Source organism: Neoarius graeffei, chromosome 28, assembly GCF_027579695.1.
Source record: "Neoarius graeffei isolate fNeoGra1 chromosome 28, fNeoGra1.pri, whole genome shotgun sequence".
Classification (NCBI taxonomy): domain Eukaryota; kingdom Metazoa; phylum Chordata; class Actinopteri; order Siluriformes; family Ariidae; genus Neoarius; species Neoarius graeffei.
This window is the reverse complement of record NC_083596.1, coordinates 20,676,287-20,692,668: the sequence shown is the minus strand read 5'-3', so window position 1 is coordinate 20,692,668 and position 16,382 is coordinate 20,676,287. Positions and strand designations below refer to the sequence as shown.

Genomic DNA, 16,382 nt, shown 5'->3' with positions numbered 1-16,382 from the left:
CAAGTATTCCATTCAATCTGGAAAACGAGGTTGCGTTTTTTTTTGCTAGAAATGGTTATCTCCGATGTGTGTCAGCTCCTCTGCGCTCTGTTTAGTAACTCATTCCATAGTGAAATCACACGCCTGTATGCAGTTAAGTAGCCATGCGCTCAGCTCAGATCATACAGCTGATTCGCGGAAAACAAAAGACTTAAATCATCATGTGAATGGCCCATATGGTAATTTACCCACACCCCCCAGCAGGCTACAGTCCTGACAAAAACGAGACAATTTGCAACAAAAATGTATGCTTTTCCAACAAAACAATCTATTATCTGAAATACTGATTGCATTCTTCAAGATCTCAACTTGCACATGATGGAAAAAAACAAATCACAAATTTAAAAAAAAAAAAGCTTCTTTTGCGATTATCTCGGATTCGTTTTGGCCGACATGTGTCCCTGGATTCGGTGAGGGGTCACATTTATTTCAAGACCCGAGTATTTTGATACTGTGGTTTTTTTTTTTTTTTGCACACTTTACAAATTGGCATTTGCTGTTCCATGTCCTCCTCGCGATATCCAAAAAAATGCTGGATGACTAGTTCTTTTAGGAACCAATTCGTCTGCTTCCATTTTTAATTTGTCGCTGAAATTGACAGAGCTTACACGGTAGCCTATGCAGCACCAGCGATTGCACGAACTGAGTCAGTGCTGACTAGAAACCGAAACTAGAAAATCTTCCCGGAAGTTCCTTTCAGCACCGAGATGTCGCCCGGGATTGGTTGGCAAGTGTGTGACGTTATTGCTTGCTTTTTTTTTTTTTACCCTTAAGCAGCCTCTCACATTACTGCCTGAGGGACAGGGAGAAAACCACCGGAGAAGGTTTTAAACAAACACGAAACAAACGCAAGTCGGCAGATGACCATAAAATACTCAATAGTTACGATATAATAATTTTATGTATCTCACACAGAATTTTCGGAGATGTATCGAGTATATTCGATATATCGCACAGCCCTAGTCTGAATCTTCGCTTCATATACGTTTTTTATTTTCAACTAGCCAGCCGGGCTGGCTAGTGACAGGAATTACCCGCCAAATGACAAATTAAGTCGCCTCGGGCGACCGGAGCCCTGCAGATTTTGCAAGTATTTTACAGGGAAATGGTGAGTAACTTATTAGCTGAGAATGCACCAGAAGGCATGTAAATTTCAAAACTTTCTAGATGCTGCCAACCGGCTACTTGAGATTTTCTGGAGAACCCTGCCAGAGGATTACTGGTGCCAATTGTGATATGGAGTCATTGTATTTCTACATTGGCTATGTTTTGTCACTATTGAACTTTACTGTGTTTTAAGATGTGTGGCATTGTTCAGTGCAAACTTCCGCCAAGGCTATCTTGGAACATTAGCAAAACAACCTAAATTGATGGATCTGCCCTGTGACTCAGCTCTGCACCAAAATTTAATGGGTTCTTTCACGGCCCATGCTATACCCTTCCAACAAGTTTCATAGAAATCGGGTCGGTAGGTTTTGTGCAATCGTATTTGGAGACAGATGGACAAATAAACTGCACTGAAAACATTTGACCTCAAACTCTATGATGAAATGCAGTGACGTTTTCCTCAAGGACTTAAAAAAAAAAAAAAGGTTGTTTTGTCAAAGGTGAAAGCTAAATTCAAGTTTAAGCTTTGTGAACGTAGACACACACTGCCCTACTCTAGATGTGTTTGGTAACATTATTGACCTTTTCGACCCCGGTGGTGATGTGCGGTGAGGTGCTTTATCCCGCTAGTGTAGCAGGTGCATTTGCATCCAGGGTTTCCCGAATGGAACTTGTGTACCTTTCGCAGCACAAAAATAAATTTACTTTTATTAAATTTATGCAAAATAATATAATTCTGCTCAAAAAAGTAGCATTAAATGCCTTCCATTTGTCTTGAAGTCACTGCTGAATGTTCAAGATGAAGAACTAAAACGCAAATAGGTGTACTGACCCCAGTAATGTGTCAGGGCTCGACATTAAGGATTGCCCGGGGCAAGTGAAACATGCATTCGGGCAAGTGGGCTACATCCCCAACATGCCCGACCGGGCAAGTTGGAATGGGCATACATTATGAACTAGCACCACACAAATTGGGCGCTTTGATCTTTTTTTTTTTTTTTTTTCCTTTTCTCTTCAGTTCCTCAAAGCGTCCCTCACTACGTATCTGCCATAATTTTTTTTTTTTTTTTTTAAACGTGGAGGTGGATGATTTAAATGTCCCATGGCATGGTGGTTTGTTGATGCTTTAAACGGGCTCGTGGAGGTTTCCGGATGTTATATCCGCAGCCTTTCTCGAAATGAACCCTCGGCACGTAAATATAGCCTCCTGGGAGAAAGCCCCATTTCAGCCCTTTTCCCAGTGCGTCGTTTTGCTAATGAGAAGCAGGAGGCGGGGAAGGGTAGAGGGTGGGGGCAGGCCATGGGGGGAGGGGGAGGGGCTTGACCAAGCTGCGCACACACATACTCGCTGCTAAGACAAAACCCCGTTCTCCCTCGGACTCCTTTCGTAAACTCAACGTGACCCAGAGAGTGAGTGTGTTCGGAGTGGTAGTTTACGAACGTATAATACCCTAGGCTTGAACACACACTCCATAACCAAAGAGGATAGAAGCAGCAACTACAGCAACATATTGCTTATCCAACAGAAGACATGCATTGCGGAGCAATAGTCAAACATAAGCTCATAAGTTACAGTCAATTTCCAGACTAAACTCAGTTTAACAGAGCATGCTGCATGCTCTTTAGTTTTGTAGCACAGAGTACCTGGCTAACTGCAGGAAGCGGTTAGCTGCACAGCTAATGTAGCCATTGCTAGGCTAACGCACCGATTTTAAAACACGGCAAAATGACCAGTTATACACTTACTTGTTCGGTGTTTGTGGCTGATGCGGCAGGGATGCTTGGTACGGACCCAGGCTTCAGTGACAGTTGATGTGCAAAACCTGCCCTGTACTGTCCCAAGTTGTGGAAACATTCATCAGGAAAATGCTTCCGACAAACATACACCGTCTTAGGTAGACTCGACGGCGTATTATTGGAGTAAATAAAATTAAGCCACTGCGTCTTCAGAGGCTCTCCCGTTGGCAGTAAAAACAGACTCTTTTCTGTGTTGTCACATCCATGTACAGCGCAATTTCCATGTTTCGCTCGCTTAGGTGATGCCATGTTGTTGTGTCCTCCCTCTATGGTCTCCTCACTACAACTGGGCGGGGCAATCCATACAGTGGGTGGGAATCCAGAGGGGGGGCGTGGGGATCATCTCCCTTGCTGACGTAGTAAAGGGAAGAGCTTATCAACGCGCCGTTTTGACGCGCCATTCTCAAATGTTGGGCATAGTTTGGTTTACACATTATGAAATTTCTAGCCACTGGGGTGACTTAAGAAGGTCAGAGGAACTCATTTTAACGTTAAAAAAACTCAGAAAGTGAAAATTTCATGCCATGGGACCTTTAAAAAAAAAAAGAGAGAGAGAGATAAATATTTTCAAACACAGTACTGTTCAAAAATATTGGCACCCTATTGTTTTCTTCATAAAAACTTTTATAGATTTCTATTTTATGATTTCTACATTATCGAGTAATGATCCTACAGTCTGAGAGAGTTCTACACAAATGCACTGAATTTTACAACAGCTGCATGCATGTGAAATGGAAATAAATCACTAAGGCAGGAAAAACTATTTTGGATAAAATTGTTATTGTCCGTTACAAGTAAAAAGTAACCAATAACCAAACTTCAACTCAATGTGTGATCTTCATTTTATGTTGCAATTCACAACTATTCTATGGTTTTATATATATATATATATATATATATAGTGCTGTCAAGTGATTAAAATATTTAATCGCGATTAATGTCGCGACTGTCATAGTTAACTCGCGATTAATCGCAATTTAATCGCACATTTTTGTCACATGAAAAACCATTGTAATTCTCTTATCAGCATAAAGTGAATGGGCTTACTCACCGTTCGAACTACGGGGGTACTCGGGGGATCCGAGATCCCCTGAAACAGACATGAGATCCCAGGGACGTCACTAGGTTTGAGAGACAGGGGTAGCTTAGCACCCAGAGGAGAAAAGGTATTGTGCGCGCGCAGCGCGCGCCGAACATTTTTCAGAGCACCTAGTAAGGCTGTCAATCAATTCATTATTTCAAGAGCATCACACCTTGGGGACACACTTCCCACCATTTCTATTCTATTTTAAAATTGCTTTCATCATTTAATTGCTTGCTGAAGCAACTTCACCAGCTAAACTACAAAAATGTGAAAAAAAACAATGGTAGGTGTCATGCATTCCTGCGCAAACTGAAGAGGGCAAGTGCTTCACAAATCATCATGTAAACATTCTACAGAAGACTCAATATAGCCTAGGTAAAGTTAAGCAAATGCAAACCACTGACATCAAATTACAATCTCACCGTGTGTGTCTGCAAATGAAAGCATAGAATTCTGACTCTCTGCAAACCCAACTCAATGGAAGCCCGCACCGCGCCTGCTGCAGAATGCCTGCGTAGTTTTTTAAGTCCTACTAGCCTACCACTCGACGTGACGCTTGCCACAGAGCCAATGAGGAGGAATCATAACGATATTAATAATATTGCATTAAACAATAAATAAGCAAGCAGAAACTGTTGTTCGGATTAACTTGCGTTGTTGATGGCTCATGTTCAGTGCTTTACTGCCTTTGTTTTTTTTGGGAAAAAAAAATAAAAATATAAATAATTTAAAAAAGGGCAAAAAATATAGGGTGGCTTTGCCATAAGATAGGGTGGCTGGAGCTACCCTAAAATGGGTCTGGCGACGTCTATGTGAGATCCCTTGAAAACATGATTTGGGAAATGTTGGGGGGGTCTCTAAAATATTGGCAAAATGATGTTTATTGACATAGCAATCGTGTGTAATGGGAAGCATTTGCATATCCGAAGTGAGCGCGCGATGGAGAGCTGCGCTCTGAGACAAGCGCAAGTCCCCCCCCCCAAGGGAAAATAAGGGACCCCCCCCCCCCCGAAAATATTGGCATAGTTCGAACACTGGTTGTACCGATTTTTTTTTTTTTATTGCAGAGCATAACACGTCACAGCAAAGTGGGGCTGGAGCCGCCGATGGGAAAACGAAACCAGCCGAGCACCGTGGCTCTTCGGGGGAGGGCAGAGGACTCTGGCTGTGCGGGGCATGGCATCATGTCACAGAGTGTTAATCTCGCGATAAAAATATTATCGCCGTTAAAATTGAGTCAAGTTAACGCGTTAATAACGCGACATTTTTGACAGCACTTATATATATAAAATTTATTTTACTCGCAAAATGGGGGGAAAGTGATAATATTGGGGGACAAGTGGAAATTAACCTCCACTTGCCCCCCAGGGCAAGTAGGTTTAAAAGTTAATGTCGAGCCCTGTGTTTAAGGACTCTCTCTCTCTCTCTCTCTCTCTCTCTCTCTCTCTCTCTCAACCCCTAAACCCTTTATCTACATTTCTGACACTCTTGGTTTGAAAGCAGAGATTTATTTAAAGTCCAAAAGCAATATTTTGTTTTTCTATTTTCAGACGCAGTTTGTTCAGTGTCCAGAGGGGGAGCTGCAGAAGCGTAAAGAGGTCGTACATACAGTCTCGCTGCACGAGATCGACGTGATTAACAGCCGCACACAGGGCTTTCTGGCACTGTTCTCAGGTCTGTCTTCATCTCTACCTACTACAAAGCCTTAGCTTTCATGAACCACAGATGTACCAAGCAGATATGTGGCCTGACCAAAAACATTTTGACCAATAATGTGTTGGTATCAAACTTTGTATAAACAATATTAGACAATTTGTTGATCCGTTGATGCATGCATACCACCATCGGTCCATTTGCACATAAAAGGAACAGTGTAACTGCATAAGAATGTCCTTGGTCAGATTAAGTTACTTGTAGTTTGGTTTGTTGGATGATATTTTGAGATGAATAATCCGATTTACGTACAATATGCTCATCACTACTAGGTTTCAAAGAGCGATTCTGTTCTGTGAATGAGTGTGTGAGACAGGGAATGGAAAATGAAGCACACCACCTTTTTAAAAAAAAAAAAAGAAGCAACATGATCGCTGATTAAACTGTTTCGCGTCATTGTTTGAAGGAGAGCGCACCTTAATTATTATACCCCAGGTCCGAAGGGGGGGAGGGGCTGTTGTACTGGTTTACATCCGTCTGTATCTCCGTCCGTCCGAAAGATCCTTTTTCTTAGCAGCTACAAATCATAGCCACTTGGTACCAAACTTCAGCTTGGGGTTCTATAGCGTGTATACTGTTTTGAGGTCTGTTGCACATCGACTTCCTGTTTACCGACTGAATGTATTTATGAAACATCTAGGGTGGATTTTGACACAATTTCACGAAGCAAAATGCTACAGTTGTGGTCAGAAGTTTACATACAGTGACACGAGTGTCATCTTGGATATGAATGTCATGGCAATATTTGGGCTTTCAGTAATTTCTTTGTGCCACAGAAAAAGAACTGTTAAACGAAATTACTGAAAGCCCAAATATTGCCATGACATTCATATCCAAGATGACATGTCACTGTATGTAAACTTCTGACCACAGGTGTATTTCAGAATGACAGTTTACCAGGATGCTATTTGAAATCCCTGGGGAGAGACACTGCTCTTTACTTCCTTGTTTCAGGGTTAATTACTTGTTGAAGTCAACGTTCATAATAAGTGTCCTATTCCTTCGATCGCTTGCGTTCTGATGTAAGCAAGAGCGGGGGATATGTAAGTGGGCAGGAGCTCACAGTTGATCTTGTTTTGTGTTGAAAATGAAATTATATTCTCATAATCTAATGGAAATAAAACATTTCAGAGTTGAAACCTTGGAGCAAATCTCTTCTGTGGTTGTCGAGTGGAGCCACTCATTCTGACTCACCGAAAAGAGCCGGAATTTCAATCAAGCGTCGGTTATGGCACGCCTTGCTCCACTGTCGACACATCTTAATTTAAATTTCTTAATTAAATAAAACATTTATGGGGATTGGGTTTCCTGGTGTGTTTACTGCTGAATCGGTCTGATCTGGCTTGTGCGTGTCTGTACTGTAGGAGACACGGGAGAGATTAAATCGGAGGTACGTGAGCAGATCAATGCCAAAGTTTCCGAGTGGAGAGAAGAGGGGAAGGCAGAGATCATTCCTGGGGTAAGTGGAGCTTCTTTAGTACACTTTATCCGCAGCCTCAAACGCTGCACTTAGGCTACATTCATTACGTTTACATTTACTGACCAAATGCAGTATTTTTTGTTAGGCTGTTCATACTACGTTTTCAGTGTGGCCTATACAGGGCTCGAAATTAATGCTTGTCCGACTGGACGGGACAAGTAACTGTTTGGTCTGGACAGGTCAAACCCACATGTACTTGTCTGATGGGACAAGCTGAATTATTCCCAACTCTCCCAGAGGTTCTGGGAGTCTCTCGCATATTGATAGTGACTCCCTGACACCCACAAATTAGATACAATATCCAGAGAGAGAGAATCCTGATTGCTCTGTCTTGCTAAGTAGACCAATTACTGTTCTCTGTGGGCGGGCTTTACGTCTTCTCTCCCAGACCAGGAGTCCAACAGTTCAGTGTATCCAGAAGCATCATGGCAGAGTGCCCCCGAAAACACGAAAATACAAAACCCACATGCAGGGATGTGATTTTTCCGCGAATTCGCGGAATTCCGCTTTTTTCATCTCAAAACTTGAAAAAATAAATTTTCCGTCATTGAGATGAAACGAGCAGTGTTGCCAGATACTGCTGACGTTTTCCAGCCTAAAATATGTTCAAAACCTGCCGAAATGCACTTAAAACCGCCCAATTAGGCGGGAAACCGCCCAATCTGTTACAGAGCGATGGGCCAATCACGTACCTCGTTTCAAACGAGGTATGTGATTGGCCCATCGCTCTGTAACAACCAATGAACGCGCTTGTTAGATAGCTGTACGCAAGCTTGCTTCAAACAAAGAGTTGAAAGATGGCAGCCTCCGTGATCGAGCGTAAAGATGCAAATCAAGTTAAAGAAATGGACAGAATAGTGAAAAACAAGTTCTGCTGGGAATGGTTGGAGAAAGAGGTTGCTACAGATGTTGGACATAAGACTGTGAGGCATTTGTTCAGTGATTTCGTTCTGAACACTGGAGTTATGAATATCCTTAAGTGAGTGAACACTGCAATAAGTTGTGAATATTCTTAAGTGAGTGAACACAGTAGTTTTGAATATCCTTAAGTGAGTGAACACTGCAATAAGTTGTGAATATTCTTAAGTGAGTGAACACTGGGGTTCTGAATATCCTTAAGTGAATGAACACTGTGGAGTTATGATTATCCTTAAGTGAGTGAACACTATAGAGTTATGTATATGAAGTTGACATTGCTAGAGTAGAAACTGCAGAAAAAAAGTGACTGATATGCTGGAACTGGACATGGATGCTAGCATCTTTTTTTCTTTGAGAGTTCCTGAAGACTTGTGGATGAATTCTTATGTTGCATCATGTTTGTTTGAAAAGGCACATTTAGGTATGTTCAACTTCTACAGTAATTGAAAGTATAAATTTTGTTTTTCCTTATACAATTTTCTATTTATTCTAATGCAGATGATTTAATTTAGAATGACATTTTTAGGTTTCATGTTTTGGCTTTTTGTCAGTTAAGAATCATTGAATTTACTATAGGGGCTCAGAGTTGCATGTTGACCATTAAATTGGCTTGAATTTGTTAATCATGACAATTTTTTTCTTGTGTGTTTGCGTGCCATTTTAGTACAATTTTTAAGTCAGAAAATCCCAGAACCCAGGAGCTTCGGGGGGCTTCGCCCCCCCTTGTCCCCCCACCAGGGCGCTGCCCTGGACCAGCTGGGGGCCTGCAGCCCCCAGACCCCCGGCTAAAATTTTCAGATAATTTCACCAGCCCCAAATCACATCCCTGCACATGTCGCCTTGCCTCATGGGAGTAAAAATATTGACAGTGTTGCACGCTGTACTGATTGTAACAGTGACTTTAGCATTACCCATGGCGGGGTAAACCAGGGTTAGATCTTAACACTAGCCCGCTAGCCCGTGGCTAGTGCAGATAACCACGGGCTAGTGCAAAATCTCTGCTACTAGCCCGTGTTGGCTAGTGCAATAACTTGACATGGTTGTGGCCATCTTGAATCATGCAAAATCTGATACAAAATCTTTTAGCTCATTCTATTTATTGTACATGGTGTAATGCATTGTTGCTGAACATTACTGTCACAGTTCATTGACACAGGTTGTAACTGTACAAGTTACTGTGCAACTGTACTTGTACAAGAATTAGTCATGTTCTTTTCTAGTCCAAGATAAGTTTGATTTCAGTTCTAGTCCATTTCTATAAGAATTTGCTGTTTTTTTCCAGTCTAAGGCAACTGAATGATTTCAGTTCTAGTCCATTTTGCGAGATTACTACATGTACTAGTCTACTTAACTGTAAGCAATGACTACCTCTTTTATACTTCAAAGTGACAATTATGGTTTGAAACACAAAGTCACATATGAGAACCATAATGGATTGAATAAAGTACTGGTTTTGTTACACTGAATTGGGAGCTTCTGTTGTTTCAACTTGTTCATTGTTTAGTATTTAAAATTCTTTCAATTGTCACAGGAATTGGGCTTAAAATAGCGGGCTAGTGCAACACTCTGCGGGCTAGTGCAATTTGCAAGCCACTAGCCCGGCTGGCTAGTGCAGAAAAACCTTAAGATCTAACCCTGTAAACGATTGTAAAAGACATGCTGAGGTGAGTTTAACAGTGTCAAGGCTACATCATCAGGCCAAACTCCTTGAAGACTTGCTTAAAATTATAATCGAATATAAAATGAGTTAAATAACAGTAATGAGCAGTTTGAATCTATATATTTTGTCACATTTTTCTACATAGGCCGATCTAATTTAGTTTACAAACAAGAGAAAATTACTCAGAGTATTACATACAGCCGCCCCAACCAATATAGTAATAATACTGTACGTTATGCTTTATATCTTTTAGGGATTATTGAAAATCACTATTTTTATAGTAATTATTCAAGAGTTACATCAATAAAATTCCAATAAAACTAGTCCAATCACCTCAGTGATCCAGCCGTCTTATTGTTTACGAAATTCCAGGGAAACCGAGTATAGCAGGCGTGTGTGTGTAAAAATAAGTGTAATATCTATAGATTATTAGACTCTGAATTCATCGAAATCGGCGAAATGGCAATCAAATACCTCAATAACATAAATATCTGTGGTGAATCTTCATCTCATTCGGACTTTTTATTGTATTCTTCTTTTATGTGGTTCACATTAACCATCACAAATGTCGTTAAATATTTAGTGGGAATTTACGACAGTGCCAAACTCACTTATGGTTTTTCATTCACAAAGTGATCCTGTCCCTCGATCATGCCCGAAAGAAAACAAGTTGGTTTCATTTCTTTAAATTAATTTATACGTCACATTTTACCAGATTAATCAAGAGGGAACTTGATTTCCTTGAGAAGCTTTGAATTTGGCGGAGTCTAACTCTTAAAACTGCAGATCAGGTAATGGGTTAGAACACATGCACTATAATGGGGCATTGGATAGTTTTTGTTTATTGTTAATTAAAGTTTGAGTTTTATTGAAAAATGAATCATGAGGGGGAACAAGATGGCGTCGTAGAGTGAGCAGCACTGTTCGGCAGCTCCAGTGGCTATCTTTATTTATTTTTTTTAATATAAATACGTGTTTGTATAAAAGACATACGAAACAACTGCGAGGGAGGTACCCTAATATGAACCTAAACACTTATTTTGGACAAAAATCGACTATGGACAAAAAATTGATGAAAAAAAACGAAGAATACTCCTGCGAAATCTAGCCTGAGAGGTGAACAAACGAGGGCAAGCGCTATGGAACCTAGCATTGTCCAGGCTTTGGATAATTTATCAGATAATCTCACGAAAGCTATCGACACGAAAATCTCCACCGTACTAGATGCCATTAAAGAACAGACCTCACAAATTCAGGCTGTTGCCACACGCATCGAGGAGGCTGATAAACGAATCCTCGATGCTGAGGAAGCGGCCACAGCCTCAGAAGCTAGGATAGCATCACTTGAAAAGCAGGTTCGTGATATGCTTGAACATGTCGATGACTTGGATAATCGGGGTCGCAGGTGTAATGTGCGTGTCGTTGGCTTACCGGAGGATTCAGAAGGGAAAGATCCAGTGAAATTTTTAGAAACATGGATTCCCGAACACCTCCAAATGACGACGAAAGGCAACCGCGTAAAGCTTGACCGAGCTCACAGATCCATGGCACCAAAACCCGGCCCGAATCAGCGTCCAAGGCTACTGATTTTGAAGTTCCACAACTTTCGAGACAAACAGTGAGTAATGGAGGCGGCAAGGCGGCTAGGATCCCGTGATCAAGATGGCTCTACATCCAGGGAGCCCAAGATCTCCTTTTTCAACGACTTCTCGGCTGAAGTGGTACAGAGGCGCAGGGCATTTGATGATACGAAGATACGACTGAAGAAACTTAACGTGGCATATGCGTTGCTCTATCCGGCCACTTTGAGGGTGACATTGGACGGAAAACAGACAAGATTCAACTCTCCTAAAGATGCCGCATTATTTGTACAGTCGCTGGAGGAGGGACGCAGAGGTAACGTTAGGTCGAGCAATGAGTCTGAGGATGATAAAGTGGACACTGATTAGCCTGGTAAATTTGTAAGTAGTACCTCCCTGCTTAACGTTAACGAAAACTCGTATATTTTATTTGTCTAGCCACAGTGAGTGTGCCGAAATGTTTTTTTTTTTTTTTTTTTCTTCTTCTTGGGTGGTTTTTTTTTTTTTTTACTATTCTTATTGAGGGTTCTTTTGTTGTTGTGTAGGCTAAAAGCGCCTCAATAGTGGCTTTACTTATGGTGAGAGATGAGGATTGGATGGCAAGCTATTTAAGCTGGCCAAGGATGACGTTTAGAGTTCCCTGCAGGTTAGGTAGCAGGGATATCCCCTGTGAACTTTTAAGTTGGACTTGTTTTTCTTTGTATGATAGTTCTTTGTTACACTATCAGCAGTGTTTCTCTCTTGGCTCAGTGAATGCATTTTTTTTTTTTTTAACGTTTTATGACACATGCTCAGTATAGGTTATTATTTGTGCAAGCTTATGGTTAAAGTCAGACAATATGTCAAATGATAAATTGCGCCTCTGTACATGGAACATAAAAGGGGTTCATAATCCTGTTAAAAGAAGAAAAGTTTTAACCTTTTTGAAAAGAGGTAATATTGATATTGCTCTCTTACAAGAAACGCACTTAAATGATGAAGAACATTTAAAACTGCAGCGGGGAGGTTTTGCACAAGTTTTCTTTTCTTCATTCACTTCAAGGAGTAGAGGGGTAGCTATATTGGTAAAGAAGAACTTACAATTTTCAGTACTGGATTGTGTTAAAGATAAAAGTGGCCGATATGTTATTGTTAAGGGTGTTATACAGGGCATGACCATCTCTATTTTGAATGTATACTATCCTCCTGCTCACCCTTCGGACTTCATAACAAAAGTGTTTTTGGATTTTTCTGCTATTCAGTCAGATATTGCCATTGTAGGTGGGGATTTTAATTGTTTATTAAACCCAATGATGGACAGGCTCCCCCCTAAAGCTATGCCTCTTTCACCACAAACTAATGCCGCTTTTCCACTACAAACGCGGCTGAGCCGTGCCGTGCTGAGTCGGGCTGAGCGGGGCTGTTGGAGTTGCATTTCGACTACAACCGCGCTGAACCGTGCTGGCTGGAAGTGCGTGGACACACTGGGTGGAGTTAGCGAAAGTGGGTAGACGTCAGGTGATGTCGTTAAGCAGCGCAAACAGTGACATCAGTGATCTTTTAAGCGGTAGTCTCACAACCCGAATAGTAAACAATAAACATGGAGGACATGGAGTCGTTAGTGTTGCTGGTCTTGGTGCTGTGGCTTGTTGTCACCGACAACGCCAACAGATACTGGCAAGAGCGTATAGATGAGGCGAGGCGGCGCATAAGGCTTCAGAAATTCTCGTAATTCGTAATTCTTCTCCTTCCGGGTTTGCGGTGTTTACAGATCCCAGCGCGCTCGCGGGGCGTGTGTGGGCATGTGAGGACACTCCTCCTCACCAATCAGTGCACAGGGGAGTGTCTGCTCACGCCCCCAACCTCAGTCGGCTCGCTTTGGCTCGCTTCAGCCCCACTCCAAAACGGTGCGAGTTTTAGGGGCTAAGCAGGGCTGAAGCGAGCTGAGTCGTGCTGGTTTTTGGTAGTCGAAACGCGAGCCGTGTCGGGCTGAAGTGAGCTGAAAAAGGGTAGTGGAAAAGGGCCATAAAGCTCTCAGTGCAATTTGTGAGGAACTTGGATATGTAGATGTTTGGAGAGCTCTTCATACTACTGATAAAGCATATACTTTTTTTTTCTGCTCCCCATGGCTGTCATACTAGAATTGATTACTTTTTTCTATCAAGGCTCTCTTTGCACAGAGCTCTGTCCTGCTCTATTGGCAGCATCTTGATTTCTGATCATGCTAAAGTGGTTTTGGATCTCTCCATTAAAGGAGTGAATAGTAGGGTGAGATGCTGGAGACTGAATACATCTATTTTGAAGGATCAAACATTTCTTGATTACTTCACTACGGAATTTGGGTATTTTTTGACTACTAATTCCCAGTCCACAGATAACTCAGCTTTACTTTGGGAAACTACTAAAGTGTTTGCTAGAGGGTTAATTATTGCTTTTTCAGGCAGTAAAAGAAAACAAAAAAGGGAGAAGCAAAATAAGTTAATGGTGGAACTCAAAACTAAAGAAGAGGCTTATGTAGCATCCCCATCCCCTGCTATTATGGCAGAAATAAATGCAATAAAAATAACCTTAGATAATCTTCTAACACAAGATGGAGAGATCAAAATTCGATTTATTAGACAAAGGATGTATGAACATGGGGACAAACCTGGAAAGTATCTGGCTTATCTCACCAAGAAAAGAGCGGAGTCACAAACCATTGCAGCCCTTGTTGATGCACAGGGCAATCTCATATATGAGAATAAGCTTATTAATGACACTTAAGATATTTTACCATAATCTTTACACTTCAGAGCAACCATGTGGTGTATCTGTATTGATGGATAATTTTTTTGCTCCATTGGAAATGCCCACTGTATTACCAGAGGATAAGCTTATTCTTAACTCCCCTGTTTCCAGAGAAGAGGTGATTAATGCTATAAAAGTACTACAGAATGGGAAAGCCCCAGGACCTGATGGGTTCTGTGTTGAATTCTATAAAGAATTCTCTGGCTTATTAGTGGATCCATTGGTTAGCATGTTTAATGATGCATTCTCAAAAAACGAATTGCCCCAGACATCAAGAGAGGCAAATATATCTCTCATTCTTAAAAAAGGGAAATGTCCAGAGGCATGTGGCTCCTATAGGCCCATATCCCTTCTAAATGCTGACAGAAAGATTTTGGCAAAAGTTCTGGCCACACGCCTTGAGGGTTTATTACCAAAGATCATAAAGGAGGATCAAACCGGATTTATTAAGGGACGAAACTCTTCTAACAATGTCAGGCGTCTTCTGAATATCATTCAAGTTTTTAAAAGATGGCAGATTGATGGTTTGGTGCTTTCTCTGGATGCAGAGAAAGTGTTTGACCGAGTTGAATGGTCTTATTTATTTTACTGTTTAGACAAATTTGATTTGGGAGATAATTTTATTAGATGGGTTAAGGTCCTATATGATAACCCTCAAGCAGCTATTCTAGCTAATGGTATCAGGTCTGGCAACTTTTCTGTATTTAGAGGTACTAGACAGGGTTGTCCCCTGTCCCCCCTTCTTTTTGCCTTGGTCATAGAGCCATTGGCAGAGGCCATAAGGACAACACCTTCTATTCATGGTTTAAAAATAGACAAGATAGACCATAAGATAAGTCTTTATGCAGATGATGTCTTGATCTATGTTGCAAACCCGGAAACATCAATACCCATATTACTCAATGTTATTGACTTGTTTAGTAAATTTTCTGGATATAAGATTAATCTGACAAAATCAGAAGCCATGCCACTTGGGAGTCTTAAGTCAGTTCCTAATGTGCTGCCTTCTTTCCCCTTCAAGTGGTCCCCAGGGGGCTTTACATATCTAGGTATATTCATAACCCCTGAATTTCAACAAATGTACAAAGCCAACTTTGTCCCACTATTTGAGAAGGTGAGACAAGATCTGGAGCGTTGGAGTTCATTACCAATCTCCTGGCTAGGACGCATTGCTATGATCAAAATGAATACTTTGCCTAGATTACTGTATCCTATCCAAATGATTCCAATTTTGTTTTCAAATGCAGTTGTGAAAAAGCTAAATGGCTGGCTCAGTGCATTCATTTGGAGCAAACGCAAACCCAAACTAAAGATGACTACCTTGCAGATGCCGCATTCTGAAGGTGGGCTAGATTTACCGAACTTTAGAAAATATCAAATATGTGCCCATATGCGATATATTTATGACTGGTTCTTTGTCGACAACGGGTCTGTCTGGTTAGATGTGGAAACTTCTCTATCTAAATACCCTTTAAGGGACTTGTTGTTCATCAAAAACTTTAAAACAATTAAATCACTCTGTGATAATATTATCACCCTCAATACAATTAAGGCATGGCGACTAGCCCGCAGGCTTGAAGGAAGGTCAAAACTAACATCAATTTACACCCCCATCTTGAACAATCCTGATTTCCAACCAGGATTGATGGATGCTGGCTTTAAGCTTTGGAGTGGCTATGGCATATATATGTTAAATGATCTATTCTCTAATAAGACGATAATGACATTTAGTCAACTGGTTGAGAAATACAATATTCCCAGACAGCATTTTTTCCGTTATTTACAGATAAGACACTATATATTACAAAGTACAACTCTCACTGATAACTGTGAAACATCTCCCCTGGAGAGAGTGCTGTTTGGAACATATGGGAGGATGTCTATTAGACGACTTTATGGAGCTCTGCGCACACTACCAGCTGTAGGCCTACAGGAGCTTAGAGAAAAATGGGAGACTGAGCTCCCTGTTACAATAAGGCTATGTTCACACTGCAGGCTGAAGTGACTCAAATCCGATCTTTTCGCCCATATGTGACCTGTATCCGATCTTTTATTGACAATATGAACGACACAGGTCCGATTTTTTTCAAATCCGACCCAGGCCGTTTGGATATGTGGTCCTAATTCCGATTCCTATCCGCTCTTTTCATATGCGACTTCAGTCTGAACCGCCAGGTCGCATTCATCCGACTTACACGTCATCAACAAGCCACAAACGTCACTATTCTGCGCTGAAGT

General features: G+C 41.3%; 1 protein-coding gene across 1 annotated transcript in view; it reads left to right on the top strand.

Moving 5' to 3' along the window:
- Positions 1 to 16,382, top strand: part of ruvbl2 (RuvB-like AAA ATPase 2) — a 63,789-nt gene that overhangs the window by 35,613 nt on the left and 11,794 nt on the right. The window contains exons 9-10 of the mRNA XM_060912123.1: positions 5,578 to 5,701; positions 7,105 to 7,199. Coding sequence (XP_060768106.1) covers positions 5,578 to 5,701; positions 7,105 to 7,199 — 219 coding nt within the window. The remainder of the gene's footprint in view (positions 1 to 5,577; positions 5,702 to 7,104; positions 7,200 to 16,382) is intronic.